This window comes from Scyliorhinus torazame, chromosome 19 (assembly GCF_047496885.1).
Source record: "Scyliorhinus torazame isolate Kashiwa2021f chromosome 19, sScyTor2.1, whole genome shotgun sequence".
Lineage (NCBI taxonomy): Eukaryota > Metazoa > Chordata > Chondrichthyes > Carcharhiniformes > Scyliorhinidae > Scyliorhinus > Scyliorhinus torazame.
In genome coordinates, this window is record NC_092725.1 from 93854473 (window position 1) to 93875383 (window position 20911).

General features: G+C 53.7%; 1 protein-coding gene across 16 annotated transcripts in view; it reads right to left on the bottom strand.

Annotated features, from left to right (window-relative positions):
* mybpc1 (myosin binding protein C1) overlaps positions 1 to 20911 on the bottom strand; it is a 203378-nt gene that overhangs the window by 96017 nt on the left and 86450 nt on the right. For all 16 annotated transcript variants that reach the window (XM_072484804.1, XM_072484802.1, XM_072484799.1 and 13 more), the window contains 3 exons: positions 10533 to 10638; positions 2386 to 2546; positions 1293 to 1458 (listed from right to left, as the gene is read on the bottom strand). In XM_072484804.1, the coding sequence (XP_072340905.1) occupies positions 1293 to 1458; positions 2386 to 2546; positions 10533 to 10638 (433 nt within the window). The remainder of the gene's footprint in view (positions 1 to 1292; positions 1459 to 2385; positions 2547 to 10532; positions 10639 to 20911) is intronic.

The following is a 20911-nucleotide window of genomic DNA, read 5'->3' on the forward strand; positions in this document are numbered from 1 at the left end:
GGAGAGGCTAAGCCGGTTATGGTTATATTCATCGGAGTTTAGAAGTGTGAGAGGGGATCTCATAGTAAGTTATAAAATTCTAACATGTTTAGACAGCGCAGATTCAGAAAAATGTTCCCGATTGTGGGGGAGTCCAGAACTAGAGGTCATAGTTTGAGGATAAGGGATAAACCTTTTAGGACTGAGGTGAGAAATGTCTTCACCCAGAGAGTGGTGAATCTGTGGAATTCACCAGCACAGAGAGTAGTTGAGGCCAACACATTGTGAAATTTCAAGAAGGAATTTGATATGGGTCTTTGAGCTAAAGGAATCAAGGGATATGGGGGGGAAGGCATGATCAGGGTGACCAGCCATGATCATAATGAATGGCGGAGCAGGCTCAAAGGGCCGAATGGCCTCTTCCTGCTTCTATTTTCTATGTATATTTCTGTGACCCTTCCTGTGATGTCCCATTCCAGTGGGCACAAGTCTCCATTGGCAGTCAGAAGTGCGGAGAGCCAAGCTTGAAATGCAGCTGTAGATCGCAGGGGTTTCATTTAGATCTCACTTCTTATCTCACTAAGTTCTGCCAGGTGGAGTGACCAGCAACCAAGGACTTATAACTAGCCATGGTTGAAGCAGCTCAGGTAAAGGAGCAGAGACTAAGGTCGGTACTTTTGGCTCATAGTCTCCGGAGGGATTTTCCGGTCTCATTGAAGTTAATGGATTTAGGGCTGGCTTTCTGCATTTCTTGTGGCAGGGCCAGCATTCCTGGCCCAAGACCTTTTGGCGTTCCCTTTTATACATCTGTGGTTCACCAGGACCAGCATATATATAGGAACATAGGAGCAGGAAGAGGTCATTTGGCCCCTCCAGCCTATCGCGCTATTCCACCAATTCCTTTTTATTTCCAGATTTTTGAAACTGAATCCAAATTCTAAAACTGCTGTGGTGAGATCTGGACTTATCTCCGGCTTAAAATGCTGGGGTGATGGGCATGAAATTTCCTAACATCCAACTCAACGATGAGCATTTTGCCATTTAAACTGACAATTAACAAAACTTCACACAGCTACAAAACTGGAATGTGCAACTTGAAAGCGCAATGGAAACAGATTTAATAGTAACTGTCAAAATGGCATTGGATAAAGACTTGAAAAGGAAAGTTTCTGCAGGGAGTGGGACTAATTGCACAGCTCTTCCAAAATGGCAATATAAGCATGTTAGGTTGAAAAGCCTCCTTCCGTGCTATCTGTTTCTTTGATTTCAGAATGAAGATTCGTTAAATGGTTGTAAGTGGCCGTGAATCTCACTTTTTCCGGTGAGTTATTTTTATGAGTTCACTTGCGTAGATCATTTGACCATTCTTGTACCACTTTCCACCCACGTTTGCTTCCGACAATTCACACTCAAGCACTGCCTGTTGACCAGCTCGGACGACTTGGTCAGTTAGATTCTGCAATATCTTCAGAGGTTTCACTGGGAAGCAAGGGGACAATGTCAGTTCATTTTAAGTATATTGTAGAGCACAAAACACTATTTGCTTCCTGAACTACTTGTTCACAAACCTTAAAAAGGGAGTCCATTGCGTTCAATTATGCTGAGCCAATTGGAACCAATTTTCCTGGGATCAATTATCATCCCGATGGTCTCCGGTTCAAATCTGAGCTCAAGCACCACGCTTACTGGTGTGCGACTTGAGCCATGTGTAGGCCCAGGCTGGGTAAAATGGCAAGTTTTCACGGGCTGGGAATTTTCCTGCATCTACTCAGTGTAACTTGACTGGAAGTGCAGCAGAAAGTGAACTTACAACCAGACTCCCACTGCCCAGGCTGGCGTGGGAGCAACTCCAAGGAAAGTAATGGCCAAGGTTGGTTGTTTATGATGGGACAATCTCGTGAATGAACAAATTGGTTGCATTCAACGATTTGCCATAACAGGATCTGAACGAGGGGCCTATCCATTTTTTTTCTAAGTTATTCATCCTTGTGATGTGGTGTCCTGGGGGAAGACTGGGATGTTTATTATTCATCTCCCAGCTGTGATCAAGAAGGCAGTGGTGAACTGCTGTCTTTTGTTTCCTACAACTGGTTGGTTTGCAAGGCCATGTCAGAAGGCAGTAAAGAGTCAATCACATTGGTGTGGAGGCTGGAGTCAAGGCTAGGCCCAGGGAGGGAAGAATGGCAAGTTTCCTTTCCTGAAGGTACATTAATAACCCAGTTAGGTTTTTAATGATAATCCGACACTCATGGCCACTTATACTGATATTTTTAATTTACCTTTATAACTGAATTCAAACTACACCACCTGCCTGCTTTTTCAAGGTGAATGTGCTTGTTTGTTTTAAATACAGCAGCTTTTATTATCTCACCCAAAAAACCTTGTATAAAAAAATATGAGACATACTATCAACTTTCATCACTGCTTTAGATTGCCCTCCGGTAGTCTTCACTGAGTATGTTCCGGAGTCAGCCTTAGATGCTTCTGGAATGATAAGGCAATGTTTCTTTCCTTCAGTCCTAAATCGGTGCTTGGGTGAAGCACCAAGTTCAATCCCATTTTTATACCTGAGGGAGGGATGGATACCTCTGATTAAAATGGCAAACCAGATGTTTTATTTTAAGACACCTAACATGCCACAAACCGTAGAATGATGCAAGGGCCATTCTCTCCATCATGCCTGTGTGTGTTCAAATATTTTGTGTTGGATTATGTCAGTCTGCTTACTATTGATGCTTACTGTGCTTGATTGGTTCAGCCTGGGTGTGGACTCAAGAAAATGTAAACAAAAGCCCGGCGGAGGATCTTGTTAGTGTGGAAAGATGCGAAGCCCCCCAGTGTGGAAGCCTGGATAAATGACATGGCAGGGTTTATCAAGTTGGAGAGGATAAAGTTTGCCTTGAGAGGGTCTGTGCAGGGGTTCTACAGGCGGTGGCAACCGTTCCTAGACTATCTCGCGGAGTGTTAGATGAAGTTCGGTCAGAAGCAGCAGCAACCCAGGGGGGGAAGTGGGGGGGGGGGGAGGGGGGGATATCTTTCTTGGGGGGGGGGGGGAAGAAGGAGGGACGGGGAAGAGTTTTTTTTCTGGGGGGCATCTGAGCAAGAAAATACATAAATGATCCGGAAAACTGATATGTACGGGAAGAATCCAATGTACAAAGCTCTGTATCATATCGACTTGCCATGTTTATGTCTTGCTATGCAAGCTTTCTTTTCGTTTTGTTACGGGGGGGGGTTGTTTGTACGGTTGAAAATTTTGTTTAAAAATTCTCAATAAACATATTTTTTAAAAAAAGAAAATGTAAACAAACTGCAGAAAGAGTTGGAAGCCTGAGGTGAAGCGTGAAGTAGACATTTTAAACCACTATTAATAAAACCTGTTACAAACATTCGGGGTAAAAGTTCTGGTCCCGCTCATCGTGGGAATCACCGTGGGAATAATCGCTGGCGGGATGGAAAGTTTGACAGACCATTTAAAGGCCCATTGTTCTCGGGAGGGAATTTCCAGATGGGCCACCATGGGAGGGTGAGGGGGGGGGGGGAGGTTTTGGGGGGCAACCGCTCATGGCACCACCAGGCCAACCCTTGTCCCTACCATGCCAACCCTTGTCCCTGCCTGCTTTCCCCAGCGACCACCAGTATCTCCCACCGACTGCTGAGGCCTCTGACCATGCAGCTGAAGTCTATTGCTGATCAGGAATTGGCAATCGTGGTTAAGTAAGCACTTCACAAATGCCAAGTGGATTCCCATGGGTGGGCGGGCCAGGTTGCTTACCTCATCCCGTGGCGTTTGATGCCCCCGGCGGGCGACCTCTGGGGGCGCTGGGGCTGGACTGCCTTGGCTCACTTGACGACGGCATATGCACATCCCGTGTGCAGACCTTCGAGATGCAGCCTCATCAGAGGGGCGAAACCGGGAGGAGCTGGTGGCCACCATCCTAAATCCATAGGCAGGTCCGTGTTGGCACTCAGCACCCCCTCCTCACGGTCGGTGCCCATAGGGTCCTGGGGTTCACCTTGGGACAGAGGGCAGCTGGTTCAAGCCCCGACTGCCCCTGCATCACCTGGCTCTGCCAGCCATAGTGGTTCCCCCTGGTCTATACTATAGTGTCGACGCCCTCAGTGATATTCCTCAAGTGACTGAGACACACTCTGCAGAGCCTCGGCCATGCCCACCTGCGACTGGGACAAGCTCCACAGCACCTCGGCCATTCCCATCTGAGAGTGGGACATGTCCCGCGGAACCCCATCAATGTTGGCCTGGTACTTAGTGACATCCCTCAGCAAGTCTGATATTCTGACACGTTCAAGAGTCAGAGACACTGAGAGGGCATCGTTAGCCACACGCATGGGGGAGGGGAGTAAAGGGAGGATTTGAGGGGATTGATGGGGGAGGGGGTGGATGGAGGGTTGGGGGTCGCATGGAGGAGTGGGGGGGCTGGAAGCGTCCTTGGTTGGGGAGGTGGGGAGTGGGGGGGAGGGGGGTAGGTGTCGATGTTTGCTCACTCGTGCTGCCCAGTGTAGGTCGTTGACCTTTTTACGACACTGGAGTCCAGTCCTCCTGGTCACACTGCCTTAACTGACAGCTGCCGCCTCCTCATCAGGCAGCACCGGCTGCCTTGTGGCTCATCCTCCGGGACCCTCGGGGGAACAGGACATCCCTCCCGGCCTCCACTGCGTCTTAGGAACCTCCCCTGGTTGGCATCCCCGAATCTTGGGGCTGGTCTCCTCGGCGCCATTATTAGGAGCTGACTGGAATTGGCTGAGCAAGTGCAGCTGAAATGGTGTTGACGGGGGCGGGGCTGGCGAGCGCGGTCCCGGCAAATTGGCTGGCGAGGCTTCATTTGCAACAAGATGCGCGTGAGGCCTTGGTAAGTGGACCAATTAACGCTGAATTGTTTTTGGCCTCGCTGGGCCGAGGGCCGGGAAGCGCGTGACAATTCCCATTCGCTACCACGCTTAGAGATTTTTCCAGAGAATTGCGCCCAGTGTTTTTCGACCCACGTTGTGCCTGAAGTCATAGTGTTGGACAATGGAACAGCCTTCACGAGTATTGAATTAAAAAATTTCACCTCCTTAAATGTTATCAAGTACATCAGGACTGCACAAACATTCAAGGTGGGCCTTAAGAAGCAGTGAGGGGGCGATGCTGGTGACCAGAATCGCACGATTTCTTCGGACTATGGAAGCACCCCACACTCTTTAAGGGGAGTGCCACCATCAGATGTCTTAGGACCAGGCTAAGCCTGGTTTTCCTGAATTTTCCAGGGAGGGTAGAGGCCAGTCAGTGCAGTCAGAAGAAACATCATGATTCAGGCAAATCTACAAGGTTGTTTTCAGTGGAGGAAGCTGAGCGTGTCATAAATTTTGGAAGCGGCTCAAGTTGTGTCCCATGATTTGTTGCAAGTGGATGTACAAGAAAGAATCGTCTGTAAGCATGTTGAACATTTATGTAGACGAGAGTTGTCCCAGCAGCCAGCACTGCCACATAAAACCGTGTTGCCAGCAGGAAATGTTGTTGACTATCCAAGCAGTGAAGTACGGAGCCAGCCTGTGACAGGCAAGTCTGTTGTCTCCATGGAAACAGATGAAGCTCAGTTACTAGTACCTGAGGAGATGCTGGGTGTAGTGGTTTCTGCAGAAAGCACCCCAGTGGAAGCACCCCTGACAGAGGAGTTACACCACTCCACTAGAAAATGGAAACCACCTGAGAGACTCAATTTATGATGGACTGATTGCATATGTTTACTGTTCTAATTATTGGGGACTAAGCAACTTAATTATTATCGATGGAGAAAAAAAATTAGAGAGGGAGGCGCTGGTCACAGTCAGCAGACGCCACGCGGGGTCCATGGAAAAAAAACATAAGTGTTTCGCACCGCCGGGAACTCAGCCCATCAGGGGCGCAGCATCGGGAGAGGACCTCAGGTGACATCCTGAGGCCATCCATACAGTGTGTAGCGTACTCCTCGAGTACGCTGCTTTTGTGATGCGCCGCCCCGGTTTTGGCGCAAACGGGGATTCTTCGGCTGATCACCGAACACGATTTTGGCTACGCCAACTGGAGAATCCCGCTCATGGGACGCGATTCTCTGAAATGGAGACAGAGTGTTCGCGCCGTCGTGAACGCCATCGAGGTTCACGACGGCGCGAAAAGGCCCCTATCCCAACCGATTCAGGGCCCAAAAATTGGCTAGGAGCGGCGCCGCGTCATTTACACGTGCCAGGCCTTGGCGCCGTGTGAAGGCAGCGCCGCATACATGACGCGGCCGGCGCTGCATAACTGGCGTCACCCGCGCATGCGTGGTTGCCGTCCTCCCCGAGTCCGCCCCGCAAGAAGATGTCCGACGGATCTTGCGGGGCTGCGGAAGAAAGGAGGTCCTCCTTCAGAGAGGCCGGCCCAACGATCGGTGGGCACCAATCGCGGGCCAGACCCCATTTGAGGCCTCCCCGGTGCAGGATCCCCCCTTCCCCCACCCCCCGCAGGGTACCGGTGAATCGCCATTTTGGCTGTCTCGGGCGATTCACTGGACTCAAAACGCGATTGTGCCGATCTGGCCCCTTCCGTGAATTGCGGGAGGGCGTCGGACCGGCGTCGCAGGAAAATTTGGCGACCCAGGCGATTCTCTGAAACGGCGCGGGAGCAGAGAATCGCGCCCCATGGTGTTTTGCCCCTTTAAAGTGTGATCTGCAAAGAGGTTCATGTGACCCATATAACCAATCAGGGACCAAGGTGGGGGAATCGCCCTAGTAAGCGCGGGTTTCTGTATCAGTTTGATCTTAGAAGTTGATTTGCAGACACAAGCTGCAGACTTCTGCATTGTAGTTATATGTTAATAAACATTGCAGTTGTTATTTGCCTCGCTGGTGAACGGGAAGTACAATCTTTCTCTTGCTTTCTCGTTGCTTCTTTCTTTCTTACCATTACTCATGTCTTCACAGTAGAAGACATGAGTAATATCGCAACAATTCCGGAGAGTCAGGGGACAGAGTTGAATATGGTAGCCACCACAAAGGAGAAAGTGCTAGAGAAACTAAGAGGTCTAAAAATTGATAAATCTCCGGGCCCAGATGGGCTACATCCTAGAGTTCTAAAGGAGATAGCTGAAGAAATAGTGGAGGCGTTGGTATGATGTTTCAACAGTCACTGGAGTCAGGGAAAGTACCAGAGGATTGGAAAATCGCTGTTGTAACCCCACTGTTCAAGAAGGGAACAAGGAAAAAGATGGAAAATTATAGGCCAATTAGCCTGACCTCGGTTGTTGGCAAGATTCTAGAATCCATTGTTAAGGATGAGATTTCTAAATTCTTGGAAGTGCAGGGTCGGATTAGGACAAGTCAGCAGGGATTTAGTAAGGGGAGGTCGTGCCTGACAAACCTGTTAGAGTTCTTTGAAGAGATAACAAATAGGTTAGACCAAGGCGAGCCAATGGATGTTATCTATCTTGACATCCAAAAGGCCTTTGATAAGGTGCCTCACGGGAGACTGCTGAGTAAAGTAAGGGCCCATGGTATTCGAGGCAAGGTACTAACATGGATTGACGATTGGCTGTCAGGCAGAAGGCAGAGAGTTGGGATAAAAGGTTCTTTTTCGGAATGGCAACCGGTGACGAGTGGTATCCCGCAGGGTTCAGTGTTGGGACCACAGCTGTTCTCTTTATATATTAACGATCTAGATAACGGGACTGAGGGTATTCTGGCTAAGTTTGCCGATGATACGAAGATAGGTGGAGGGGCAGGTAGTATGGAGGAGGTGGGGAGGCTTCAGAAAGATTTAGACATTTTAGGAGAGTGGTCCAAGAAATGGCTGATGAAATTCAACGTGGGCAAGTGCGAGGTCTTGCACTTTGGAAAAAAGAATAGAGGCATGGACTATTTTCTAAATGGTGTCAAAATTCATAATGCTGAAGTGCAAAGGGACTTGGGAGTCCTAGTCCAGGATTCTCTAAAGGTAAACTTGCAAGTTGAGTCCGTAATTAAGAAAGCAAATGCAATGTTGTCATTTATCTCAAGAGGCTTGGAATATAAAAGCAGGGATGTACTTCTGAAGCTTTATAAAGCATTAGTTAGGCCCCATTTAGAATACTGTGAGCAATTTTGGGCCCCACACCTCAGGAAGGACATACTGGCACTGGAGCGGGTCCAGCGGAGATTCACACGGATGATCCCAGGAATGGTAGGCCTAACATACGATGAACGTCTGAGGATCCTGGGATTATATTCATTGTAGTTTAGGAGGTTGAGGGGAGATCTAATAGAAACTTACAAGATAATGAATGGCTTAGATAGGGTGGATGTAGGGAAGTTGTTTCCATTAGCAGGGGAGACTAGGACCCGGGGGCACAGCCTTAGAATAAAAGGGAGTCACTTTAGAACAGAGATGAGGAGAAATTTCTTCAGCCAGAGAGTGGTGGGTCTGTGGAATTCATTGCCACAGAGGGCGGTGGAGGCCGGGACGTTGAGTGTCTTTAAGACAGAAGTTGATAAATTCTTGATTTCTCGAGGAATTAAGGGCTATGGAGAGAGAGCGGGTAAATGGAGTTGAAATCAGCCATGATTGAATGGTGGAGTGGACTCGATGGGCCGAATGGCCTTACTTCCACTCCTATGTCTTATGGTCTTATGGTCCATATCTTAAAGCTGCAGCCCGCTTGAAGGTGGAAGGAGTCTCATTGTTCATTCATCGCTCTAAGGCCTCGGCCTCCCTGTCTCTGCAACCTCTTCCAGCTGTACAACCCTGCATGAACTATGTGCCCTTCTAATTGTTGACCTCTTGAACACCTCCAGTTTTCATCACCCCATGATTGACGCAGCTCCTTCACGTCCCAGGTTCTAAGCCTCTCCAGCTCTTTATCTCTCGTTGTTCATGGTGTCCGTTATACGTAGCTTTTGAGAAAGATTTGACCATTTATCCAAACATCCCTTATATGTGACTCGTTGTCAAAGTGTATTTGAATACACTTCCCTGTAGTGCCTGAGGATATTTTACAACATTCGATGTGCTAGAGAAATACAGGTTGTTGCTGTGGACTGCAGAATTAATGGATTAAGCTAGCACCTTCCCTGTCTTCATAAAGAATGGCTACCATGAATGTTATACATTAAAACAAGGAGGTACTTTCTTATTGAAACAAAATGTCCACAACAGATGAAAAATATTTGTTTTAAAACGTTCCAGTAAATTAAACATCATAAACTTTTTGTAGCGAGGACGATACATTCGTTCATAATCCTAACACCTGGTATTATTATAGTGTAGTTTCTCGGGGAAATGTCCGGGCCCAACCATCTTCACCTGCTTCACCAATGAACTTCCTCTCATTATAAGGTCAGGTGTGGATTTTCATTGATATTTGTACAATATTCAGCACCATTTGTGACTCCTCAGGGAGTGAAGCAGTCCATGTCCAAATGTAGCAAGACCTGGACAATATCCAGGATTGGCTGACAAGTGGCGAGTAACATTCATGCCACACAAGTGGCAGGTAATGACCATCTTCAAAAAGAGAGAATCTAACCATCACCATTTGACTTTAAATGGCATTACCATCACTGAATCCCTCAATATCAATATTCTGGTCAATTACCATTGACCAGAAGCTGAACTGGACTAGCCATTTAAATTCTGTGGTGACCAGGGCATGTCAGAGGTTAGGAATCCTGTGGCAAGTAAATCACCCCTGACCCCCCCCTAAGACTCCTCAATCTACAAGACACAGGTCAGGATTGTGACGCTTGCCTAGATGAGTGCAGCTCCAATAACACTCAAGAAGCACAATACCTCCAAGACGCAGCCCGCATGATTGGGAACCCTTCCACAAACATTCACTTCCTCCACCACCAACAGCAGTGTGTACCATCTACAAGATGCACTGCAGGAACTCACCGAAGCTCCTTAGACAGCACCTTCCAAACCCACGATCACTCCCATCTAGAAGGACAAGGGCAGCAGATACAGGGGAACACCACCTGCAATTCTCTTCCACGTCACTCACCATCCTGACTTGGAACCAAGTCGTTGTTCCTTCACTGTTGCTGGATCAAAATCCTGGAATTCCCTCCCTAACAGCACAGTACCTACACCACATGGATTTTATTGGTTCAAGAAGGCAGCTCATTAGTACCTTCTCAAGGGCAATTAGAGATGGGAAATAAATGTTGGCCTCACCAACGGTGCTCACACCCCATGAATGAATTAACAATAGAATAATTGAATGATAGAACATTACAGCACAGAAGCAGACCATTCGATCCATTGTGTCCTTGGTCACCCTTTGGCAGAGCTATCCAATTAATAACATTGCCTTACTCTCCATCTAATCCCCTGCAAATCGCTTCCCTTCAAGTATTTATCCAATTTGACTATGTCTTTGCACGATACACACAATGTAACTCGCTAGTTCTGCTTCTCCTCTCTTTATAATGAATGTGTTCAGTTTAATCTGTACCATACTCTCAGTATTAAGCTTAATCATGCTCTTTCATTCCCATGACAGATATTTGTAGAACTCCCTTTTTTAACAGACAGGGTCTGGGGATTGGAGTTCCCATACCATTTCACTTGTGCATTTTCTTCTGACACTTCGCATTCCAATTCCACCCTCTCACCAACCAGCTCATTTCGATCCTCTAGCACGCGAGTGATTAACACGGGAGGCTCTGCAAGAAAACAGCACAAGTTAGAAGAATCAAAGGGTCATTCAATAGCCAATCTGGCTATTCCCACTCAACCCTACCATCTCAGAGACACATCTTTTAAGTTATACTTTCACCCTTAAATCCCCCATGGAGAAGGGATTTCAGACAATATCAGTGCTGTGCACAAAAAAATGCATTGAGCAGTTTGGCCACTCAAGGCTACCATGTGCATATATACCAGCAGAGGGTGTCTGCTAGAAAGAGAGAAAAGGGATCATGTTTAACAGCTCATGCAGTTCTTATACTAAATGTTTCTTACTGAACAATCATTTCTGTACCAGGAACTTTAAAACCTGGGACGAGCAGTGAGGCAGCAGTGCTAATCACTGTGCCACCGTGATAGCCCACAGCAGCTCATTGGTGCCCAGTCTTACATTGCTAGATCTGTTCAAAGTCTATCTCATTTAACGCTATGGTGGTGCCACACAAGATGGAGGGTATCCTCAATGTGAAGACAGGATTTTGTCTCCACAACGACTGTGCGGTGATCACTCCTACTGATACTGTCATGGACAAATGCACCTGTGACAGGCAGTTTGGTTGAGAATGAAGTCAAGTCTGTTTTTCTATCTTGTTGGTTCCCTCACCACCTGCTGCAATCCAAGTTTAACAGCTTTATGACCTGGCCAGCTCAGCCTGTGAGGTACTACTGAGCCACTCTTGGTGATGGACATTGCAATCTCCTACCAACATTACATTCTGCACCCCTGCCACCCTCAATACTTCCTCGAAGTGGTGTTCAACAAGGAGGAGTACTGATTCCTCAGCTGAGGGGAGGGGGGTGGTGGTATCTCGTAATCAGCAGGAGGTTTTCTTGCTTATGCTTGACCTGATGCCATGATACTTCATGGGGTACAGAGTTGATGTATACCACTTTTCCACCACCTCTGCTGGGTCTCTCCTGCCGTTGGTACAGGCTATACCCATGAATCGTGATGATATTGTCTGAGACATTGGGCGGGATTCTCCGACCCACCGCCGGGTCAGAGAATTACCGGGGGGCGGCGTGAACCCCGCCCCCGCCAGCTGCCAAATCCTCCTGCGCCGGGGATTTGGCGGGGGCGGGAATCGCGCCATGCCAGTCGGCGGCCGCTAGCAGCACGGTAGCATGGTGGTTAGCACAATTGCTTCACAGCTCCAGGGTCCCAGGTTCGATTCCCCGCTGGTTCACTGTCTGTGCGGAGTCTGCACGTTCTCCCCGTGTCTGCGTGGGTTTCCTCCGGGTGCTCCGATTTCCTCCCACAGTCCAAAGATGTGCAGGTCAGGTGGATTGGCCATGATAAATTGCCCTTAGTGTTCAAAATTGCCCTTAGTGTTGGGTGGGGTTACTGGGTTATGGGGATAGGGTGGAGATGTGGGCTTGGGTAGAGTGCTCTTTCAAAGAGCTCAATGGGCCGAATGGCCTCCTTCTGCACTGTAAATTCTATGATTCTCCGGCCTGTGATGGGCCGAGTGGCCACATGTTTTCGGCCAGTCCCGCCGGCGTAAATTAGAGTAGGTACTTACCGGCGGGACCAGGCAGCCTACGGGATCCTCGGGGGGGGCACGGGGGGATCTGGCCCCGGGCGGTGCCCCCACGGTGGACTGGCCCGCGATCGGGGCCCACCGATCCGCGGGCAGGCCTGTGCGTGGGGGCACTCTATTCCTCCACGTCGGCTGCTGTGGTCCTCCGCGATGGCTGACGTGGAGAAGATCCCCCCCTGCACATGCGCTGGGATGACGCCAGCATTCGCTGGCGCTCCCGCGCATGTGCCAACTCGCGCCGGCTGGCGGAGGCTCTTCCGCACCGGTTGGCGTGGCGCCAAGCCCCTTCCCCGCCGGCCGGCGCGGCGCAAACCACTCCGGGGCCGGCCTAGCTCCTGCAGGTGCGGAGAATTCCGCACCTTTGGGGCGGCCTGACGCCGGATTGGTTCACGCCACTCCTCGGCGCCGAGAACCCCGCCCCGCCGGGTAGGGGAGAATCCCGTCCAAAATCTGTAAGGTATGAGATTCGAGTTCTTTGAAGAAGTAACATGTGCTTCAGATAATGGGGAACCAGTGGTTGTACTGTATTTAAATTTCCAGATGGCATTTGATAAAGTGGCACATCAAACGTTATTATGGAAAATAAAAGCTCATTGTATAGCGAGTAACAAATTGGCAGGGATAGAAGATTGGCTAGCCAACATATAAACAAGTCTTTTTTCTGGTTGACAGGGTGTGCCACAGAGATCAGTGTTGGGGTCTCAACTTTTTATAATTGATATCAATTATTTGGATGAAGGCACCGAATGAATGGTTGCTAAATCTGCTGATGACACAAAAATAGGTAGGAAAGTAAATTGTGAAGAGGATATAAGGAGGCTACAAAGGAATATAAATGGGATAAATGAGTAGGCAAAGATCTGGCAAATGGAATATAATATCGGCAGGAAGCATACTATCTAAATGGTGAGAGAGTGCAGAATTCTGAGATGCAGAAGGATCTGGATGTCATTGTGCATGAATCGTGAAAGTTTAGTATGCAGATATAGCAAATAATTAGGAAAGCTAACAGAATGTTATAATTGAAATGAAATGAAAATTGCTTATTGTCACAAGTAGGCTTCAAATGAAGTTACTGTGAAAAGCCCCTAGTCGCCACATTCCGGCGCCTGTTCGGGGAGGCTGGTATGGGAATTGAACCATGCTGCTGGCCTGCCTTGGTCTGCTTAAAAAAGCCAGCGATTTAGCCCAGTGTGCAAAACCGATTGTGAGGGGAATTGAATACAAGAGTAGTGATGCTTAATTTATACAGAGCACTAGTGAGGCCATATCTGGAATACTGGGCGAAATTCTCCGTTATCGGAGCAAAGTCCGCAGATCGGTGCAAAAAACGGCGCAAATCTGACTTGCGTCACGCCGGAAAAATCGTTGCAAAGTCTCCGGCCCGAAATGGGCTAGCAGCGATGTGACGGGATCCGCGCTTGCTCACGTGGTTCACGCCATGCAGCGTCATACACGCCGCACGGCGTGACGGCTCATAAGGACGCGCTGCTCCCCCCCACCCGACCGGAACACCCGACCGGAAAAACCGACTGGATGGCTGGCCGCCACTCAGCCCCGAGGTTCCAGTAACGGGATGTGGAGGCGCCCCTGGACGCAGTGGAGCAGAGGAGGGAGGCCCTGTATCCCGGGCACAGCCGCAGAGTTGCCCCACGCCACAGCCGGCGTCTGTGGAGGGAGCTGGCAGAGGCCGTCACCGCTGCGGCCCTGACACCACGGACAGGCACCCAGTGCCACAAGAAGGTGAACGACCTCGTCAGAGCAGGCAGGATGAGCTTCCCCCCCCCCGCCCGATATCCATATCCTCCCTCCCCCATATCCCCCCTCCCCCATTGCCCCCCCTCCCCATATCCCCCGTCCCCATATCCCCCCTCCCCCATATCCCCCCTCTCCCATATCCCCCCTCCACCATATCCCCCCTCCCCCATAACCCCCCTCCCCCATATCCCCCAGATCCCCTTCCCCCATATCCCCCATATCCCCCCTCCCCCATATCCCCAAGTGAATCCAGCCCTAACCTTAGCCTCTGCAATACACGCGCAACCGATGGCGTGCATTCATATACCTGCCTAACACTGTTGCCTTTTACCCCTGCCACCACCCCCCACAGGAGAAGCGCGCACACAACAAGAGGGAGCATGTGAGGACTGGAGGAGGCCCCGCTGATGAGAGGCCACTGACCGAACACGAGGAAAGGGCCCTGGAACTGGCTGGCGGACCTGAGGACCGGGAGGTTGCTGATGCAGAGGTCGGGGGCGTACTAGCAAGTGAGCCACCGACAGCCCGTCCCCATATCCTCCCTCCCCTATATCTCCCTCCCCCGTATCACCTGATCACTGCCTGATGTCTAACCATGCATGCTTCATTGTGTATCGCAGGACCAGGCACCAGGCACCCATCCCCGCAGATGCAGACCGCCCGCAGGATGCCCCTCGGAGGCCACGGGAGACGGAGAGACCCGCACCCTCCGGCATGCGACGCCCGCAGGATGCCCCTCGCACACCACGGGAGACGGAGAAACCCGGACCCTCCGGCATGCGATGCCCGCAGGATGCCCCTCGCACACCACGGGAGACGGAGAGACCCGGACCCTCCGGCATGCGACGCCCGCAGGATGTCCCTTGGAGACCACGGGAGACGGAGAGACCTGGAGCAACAGGGAGACGACGCCCCCGTCACGTGCGGGTGCGACGACGCAGGCGTGTGCCACCCAGCGACGAGAGGGGCAGCCACAGGCCCCCGTCACATCCGAGCCAGGACACCACTACCCAGGACACCACTACCCAGGTCACCACTACCCAGGACACCACTACCCAGGACACCACTACCCAGGACACCCCTACCCGGGACAGCACTACCCAGGAAGACGAAATACCGGACAGTGACTCAGAGTGGATGGGTGGAGACAAACCCCCACTCCAAAGTGCCATGGACTCAGAGTGGGACGAAGAGCACGACACAACGCCACTGCTGTCACCAACACCCTCCACCATCGCAGAAACACTCACCTCGGTTGGGCACTTTAGTGATAAGGCATCTGGTACACTCACTGGTGCGCACAACACAGCCGTCCCGGTACAGCAGGTGGAGGTAGGAGCAGCAGAGGGGCCGGGCGGTCGGAGGGCAGCCCAGCCCAAGCGAACATCTGCCGCCCAGATGGATCCCAGGTTCCTGGAGTTACCACACCCATACATAGATCCGATGTAACCACCGACCCGGAGACGAGCGAAGAGGGTGACGGCCGGCTTGCGGCGGCTGCAGTCGCAGGTGGAGGAGTCCACCCGCGTCCAGGAGCTGGGAGTGGTGCCGGTCATGCGTGCCACCCAGGCGAACACCGCACGGGTGGCGTCCGCGGTGGAGGCAATGGGTGCGACGGTGTCAGACATGGGGAACGGTTTGCGAGGCCTGGGGCTTTCCGTGCAGGCGGCGTCTGTGGCCCAGGACATGGCTGCCCTCCCACAGGAGGTCATGAGCCAGTGCCAGCGCCAGATGGCAGAGGCGCTCAACGCCATGGCCCAGTCTCAGCAGGCCATGGCCCAGTCTCAGCAGGCCATCACTGAGGGCATCGGCGCCAGTGGCCATGTGTGAGCCGGCGTCGCACAGTCACAGACAGGGTTTGCCAACCCCCTGTGCTCCATGGCTGCAAACCTGCAGACCCCTGTCGATACCAGCACAGGCCTCCAGGACTGGCAGCGCCAGTTGTCGGGGGGGCGTCGGATGGCCAGTCCGTTCGCATCCCCCACCCACGTAGAGGCCTGGGGGCCATCGGGCACCCCGAGGGAGGAGGAGGTGGTGTGGTCCGTCCCGGCTCCCCCTGTAGGGGAGGTCCCGGAACATCGCAACACCTCGGACTCCCCCCCTTCCGTCCCAGGTGCATCGGGTGGGCAACGGGCAGGACAGGCTGGCAGCTCGCCATCCCAGTCGCCCTGGCCGCAGCCTGGCCCACCTAGGCCAGGACGCCCCAGGAAACGGCCGCCAAAGGGATCCTGTGTCAGAGGGCAGGAATCACAGGAGTCCACCTCCAGTTCTGCTGTACCGTCTGGGGAACCACGTAGACGTAGTCAAAGGGCCCGTAAGGCTAAACAATTAGACACGGAGTAAGTTGGCACGGGTGCAGGGCACAGATGAGTTTTAGGGGCTAGGGCACATGCATGAACTCCTTTGGTTATTAAAGTCAATATTACACCTACAGAAGCTGCCTTTGTGCTCTGTCCAAAGCGTGCGGGGGTGTCATGTACGTTGAGCGCAAGTGTGTGTGTGAGGGGTGATCTTATCTCAGCCCCAGGTGATTCTGCCCCCTTCCCCCTGGGCCGCCATCAACATCCCCCCGGGCAGAGGACGGGACCGTGCGCTGCAGTGTCACAGCCGCATGCAGAGATGGTCCGGGTGGATGGTGGTACTGTGGCCATGGGTGAGACATAGTCCAACGATGTGGAGCCAGGAGCTCATCGCAGGGCGGGTTGTCATCATCCTCCATGGCCTGCAATAGACACGCGTCCACCCGCAACTGTGTGAGCCCGGCCATTGTGCCGCAGGTGGATCGGCAATGTGGGGGGTGGTGTGCATGCGGGTGGGGTGGGTGGGGTTGGGGAGGGGGGTGAGGGTGCTGGGTGGGTGGATGGGTGGGGGGTGTGGGTGGTCGGCTGTTTTCATGGTATGCGGTCTGTGGCCACACTACCCGATTCCCACGCCCATCTAGTCAGTGGAGCGGGCGGCTATCAGTCTGTCCCGTGCCCGCTGGGCCAGCCGGTAACGGTGGACAGCCACCCGCCTGTGTCTAGCCCGTCTGCCCTGACCATTGCCCCCATCCCCCTCATCTGGGGAGGACTGCGCCTCTTCCTGCTGCTCCTCCACTCCGCCCTCCTCTGCCTGCGGCACATCGCCCCTCTGTTGGGCTATGTTGTGCAGGACGCAGCACACCACAATGATGCGGCCGACCCTATCTGATCGATACTGGAGGGCGCCCCCAGAGAGGTCCAGGCACCTGAAACGCATCTTCAGCACGCCAAAGCACCTCTCTATCACTCCCCTTGTCGCTACATGGGCATCATTGTAGCGGTTCTCCGCCTCATTGTGTGGCCTCCATATAGGCGTCATCAGCCACGATCGCAATGGGTAGCCCATGTCGCCAAGGAACCAGCCCCTCAGCCGGGGATGGCGTTCCTCGTACATGCCGGGGATGGATGATCGCGACAACACGTATGAGTCGTGTACACTGCCTGGGTAACGGGCGCAGACGTGCAGGATCATCATGCGGTGGTCGCAGACCACCTGTATGTTCATCGAATAGGTCCCCTTCCTATTGGTGAACACGGCCCTGTTATCTGCAGGTGGCCGCACGGCGACGTGCATCCCATCGATGGCGCCCTGGACCATGGGGAACCCGGCCACGGCAGAGAAGCCCACGGCCCGGGCATCTTGGCTGGCCCGGTCCACAGGGAAGCGGATGTAGCGGTGCGCCATGGCATATAGGGCATCTGTCACTGCCCCGATGCACCGATGTCTGCGATATGCCGGACAGGTCGCCACTCGGTGCCTGGAATGACCCCGTTGCATAAAAGTTCACTTGACGGACACGGGGAGAGGGTGTCCCCCGCCAGTGCCACGCGGTGACAGGTGTGCCAGCAGGTGGCAGATGTGTGCCACGGTTTCCCGCCACATCCGGAGTCTCCTCCTGCATTCCCGGTCCGTGAGCTCCTGGTATGACTGCCGGGGCCGGTACACACGGGGCGCCCTCGGGAGCCTCCGTTGCCGTGGGGCCGCGACGTCCTCCTCCCCCTCCTCGTCCTGTCGGTCAGGTGTCCCTCCAGCCTGGGCGGCTGCAGCCTGCCCCTCTGCGGCAGATTGCGCCGCTTCTCTGGCACGCTCCTCCTCCTCATCCAGGGCAACATAGACATTAGCGGCTGCCGCCACGGCGGCCAACATCGCTGGATGATCAGAAAACATGACGGCCTGGTTGGGGGGGGGGGGGGGGGGTGGGATCGACGACATGTCATCATTGTCCATATCCCCTCCTTCCCCCCAGCCAGGTGGCATGGACCACATGGGTCCAACTGTTGGAGGATGGCACCTGGCCAGGTGGACCAACTCACATGCCCGCCCATCCCCCTCCCCGGCACGGACCTCCCCTCCCCCTCCCCGGCACGGACCCCCCCATCCTCCCCCCCGGCACGGACCCCATCCCCCATCTCCCTCCCCGGCACGGACCCCCCCATCCCTCTCCCCGGCACGGACATCCCATCCTCCTCCCCGGCACGGACCCCCCCCCCCCCCATCCCCCTCCCTGGCACGGACCCCCCATCCTCCTCCCCGGCACGGACCCCACCCCCCCATTGCCCTCCCCGGCACGGACCCCCCCATCCTCCTCCCCGGCACGGACCCCCCCCATTCCCCTCCCCGGCACGGACCCCCCCATCCTCCTCCCCGGCACGGACCCCCCCCATTCCCCTCCCCGGCACGGACCCCCCATCCTCCTCCCCGGCACGGACCCCCCTCCCGGCACTCCCCCGGAGCCCATCCCACTCTAACCACCCCCCCCCGCCGCGCACACACACACAAAACCCTACACACACCTCTCCCCCACACATTCAGACTGCGGCCACGCCATCGCCTGCCCAGCGGCCAACCCCCCAGGCCGTCACTCACCTCCACGCCGATGAAAAGGAGGTTTGATTTACGTCGACGTGACCGGTCATCATGTCGACGGGACTTCGGAACGGAGAATATCGGCAGGCCCAAAATCGGCTGCCTTGCGCAGACCCGTGCCATTCTCCGACGCCTGCGGCACCATTAACGACCTGCCGACTTTTCTCCCTTCGGAGACTTCGGCAACTGGCGGGGGCGGGATTCACGGCGGCCAACGGCCATTATCCGACCCGCTGGGGGGTCGGAGAATGACGCCCCACTGTGTGCAATATTGGTCTCCTTATTTAAGGAAGGGTGCAAATGCATTGGAAGCAGTTCAGTCAAGGTTTACTGGATTAATACCGGGAATGGGTGCGTTGCCTTATGAGAAAAGATTGGACTGGCTAGGCTTGTATCCACTGGAGTTTAGAAGAGTAAGAGTGACTTGATTGAAACATATAAGACCTTGAGGGGTCTTGACAGGGTGGAAGTGGAAAGGATGTTTCCTTTTATGGGAGAATCGAGAACGAAGGGCCACTGTTTAAAAATAAGTGGTCGTCCATTTAAGACTAAGATGAGGAGAATTTCTTTCTCTTAGAGGGCAGTGAGTCTTTGAAACTCTCTTCCTTGATAGGTGGTGGAAGCAGAGTTTTTGAATCATTTTAAGGCAAAAGTAGATAGATTCTTGATAAACAAGATGGTGAAAGATTTTCAGGGGAATGCAGGAATGAGGAGATGAGATTACAGTCAGATCAGCCATGATCTTATTGAATGCTGGAGCAGGCTGAGGGGCCGAATAGCCTACTCCTGCTCCAAATTCATCTGTTTGTAATGCAAAAAAAGATTGGCTAGAATTGAGAGATTATACCATCAGGAAACAAAGAACTGGGGCGAGATTCTCCGACCCCATGCCGGGTCGGAGAATCGCCGGGGGCTGGCGTGAATCCCGCCCCCGCCGTGTCCCAACGTCTCTGCCACCAGAGATTCGGCGGAAGCGGGAATTGCGCCGCGCCGGTCGGCGGGCCCACCCCCGCCGATTCTCCGGCCCACGATGGGCCAATGTCCTGCTGCTGGAATGCCTGTATCGCCAACATGGATTAAACCACCTTTTGAACAGCGGGTCAAGGCGTCGCGGACAGGCTCCGGGGTCCTGGGGGGGGGGCACGGGGCGATCTGGCTCCAGGGGGTGCCCCCACGGTGGCCTGGCCCGCGATCGGGGCCCACCGATCCGCGGGCGGGCCTGTGCCGTGGGGGCACTCTTTTTCTTCCGCCTTCGTCATGGTCTTCACTATGGCAGAGGCGGAAGAGACCCCCTCCCCTGCGCATGCGCGGGGATGGCGTCAGCAGCCGCTGACGCTCCCGCGCATGCATCGCCCAGCGAAGACCATTCGGCCCCGGCTGGCGTGGCGCCAATGGCCTTTCCCGCCAGCCGGCGGAGCGCAAACCACTCCAGCGCGGGCCTAGCCCCTCAAGGTGAGGGCTTGGCCCCTAAAGGTGCGGAGACTTCGGCACCTTTGGGGCGGCCCGACGCCGGAGTGGTTCCCGCCACTCCATTATGCCGGAACCCCCCGCCCCAGATTCGGACTCCTCTTGGGAAGAGCTCCCTGGGGAAGAGCTCCTTTGGGGAAGAGGAGGATGAGGAACAGCCTGATCAGGATTTCATGCAAAAATGTTAAAAATGCATTTGATTGATTTGACAAATGGAAGATGTTTATAGTTTCCAGAAGCAGGGCCAGGATTCTCCCCTACCCGGCGGGGCGGGGGGTCCCGGCGGGAACCACTCCGGCGTCGGGCCGCCCCAAAGGTGCGGAGCACCTTTAGGGGCCAAGCCCTCACCTTGAGGGGCTAGACGCACGCCGGAGTGGTTGGCTCGTCATCCCCACGCATGCGCGCAGGGGGGGTGTCTCTTACGCGTCGGCCATGGTGAAAGCTGTGGCCGAGGCGGAGGGAAAAGAGTGCCCCCATGCCACAGGCCCGCTCGCGGACCGGTGGGCCCCAATCGCGGGCCAGGCCACCGTGGGGGCACCCCCCGGGGCCAGGTCGCCCCACGCCCCCCCCAGGACCCCGGAGCCCGCCCGTGCTGCCT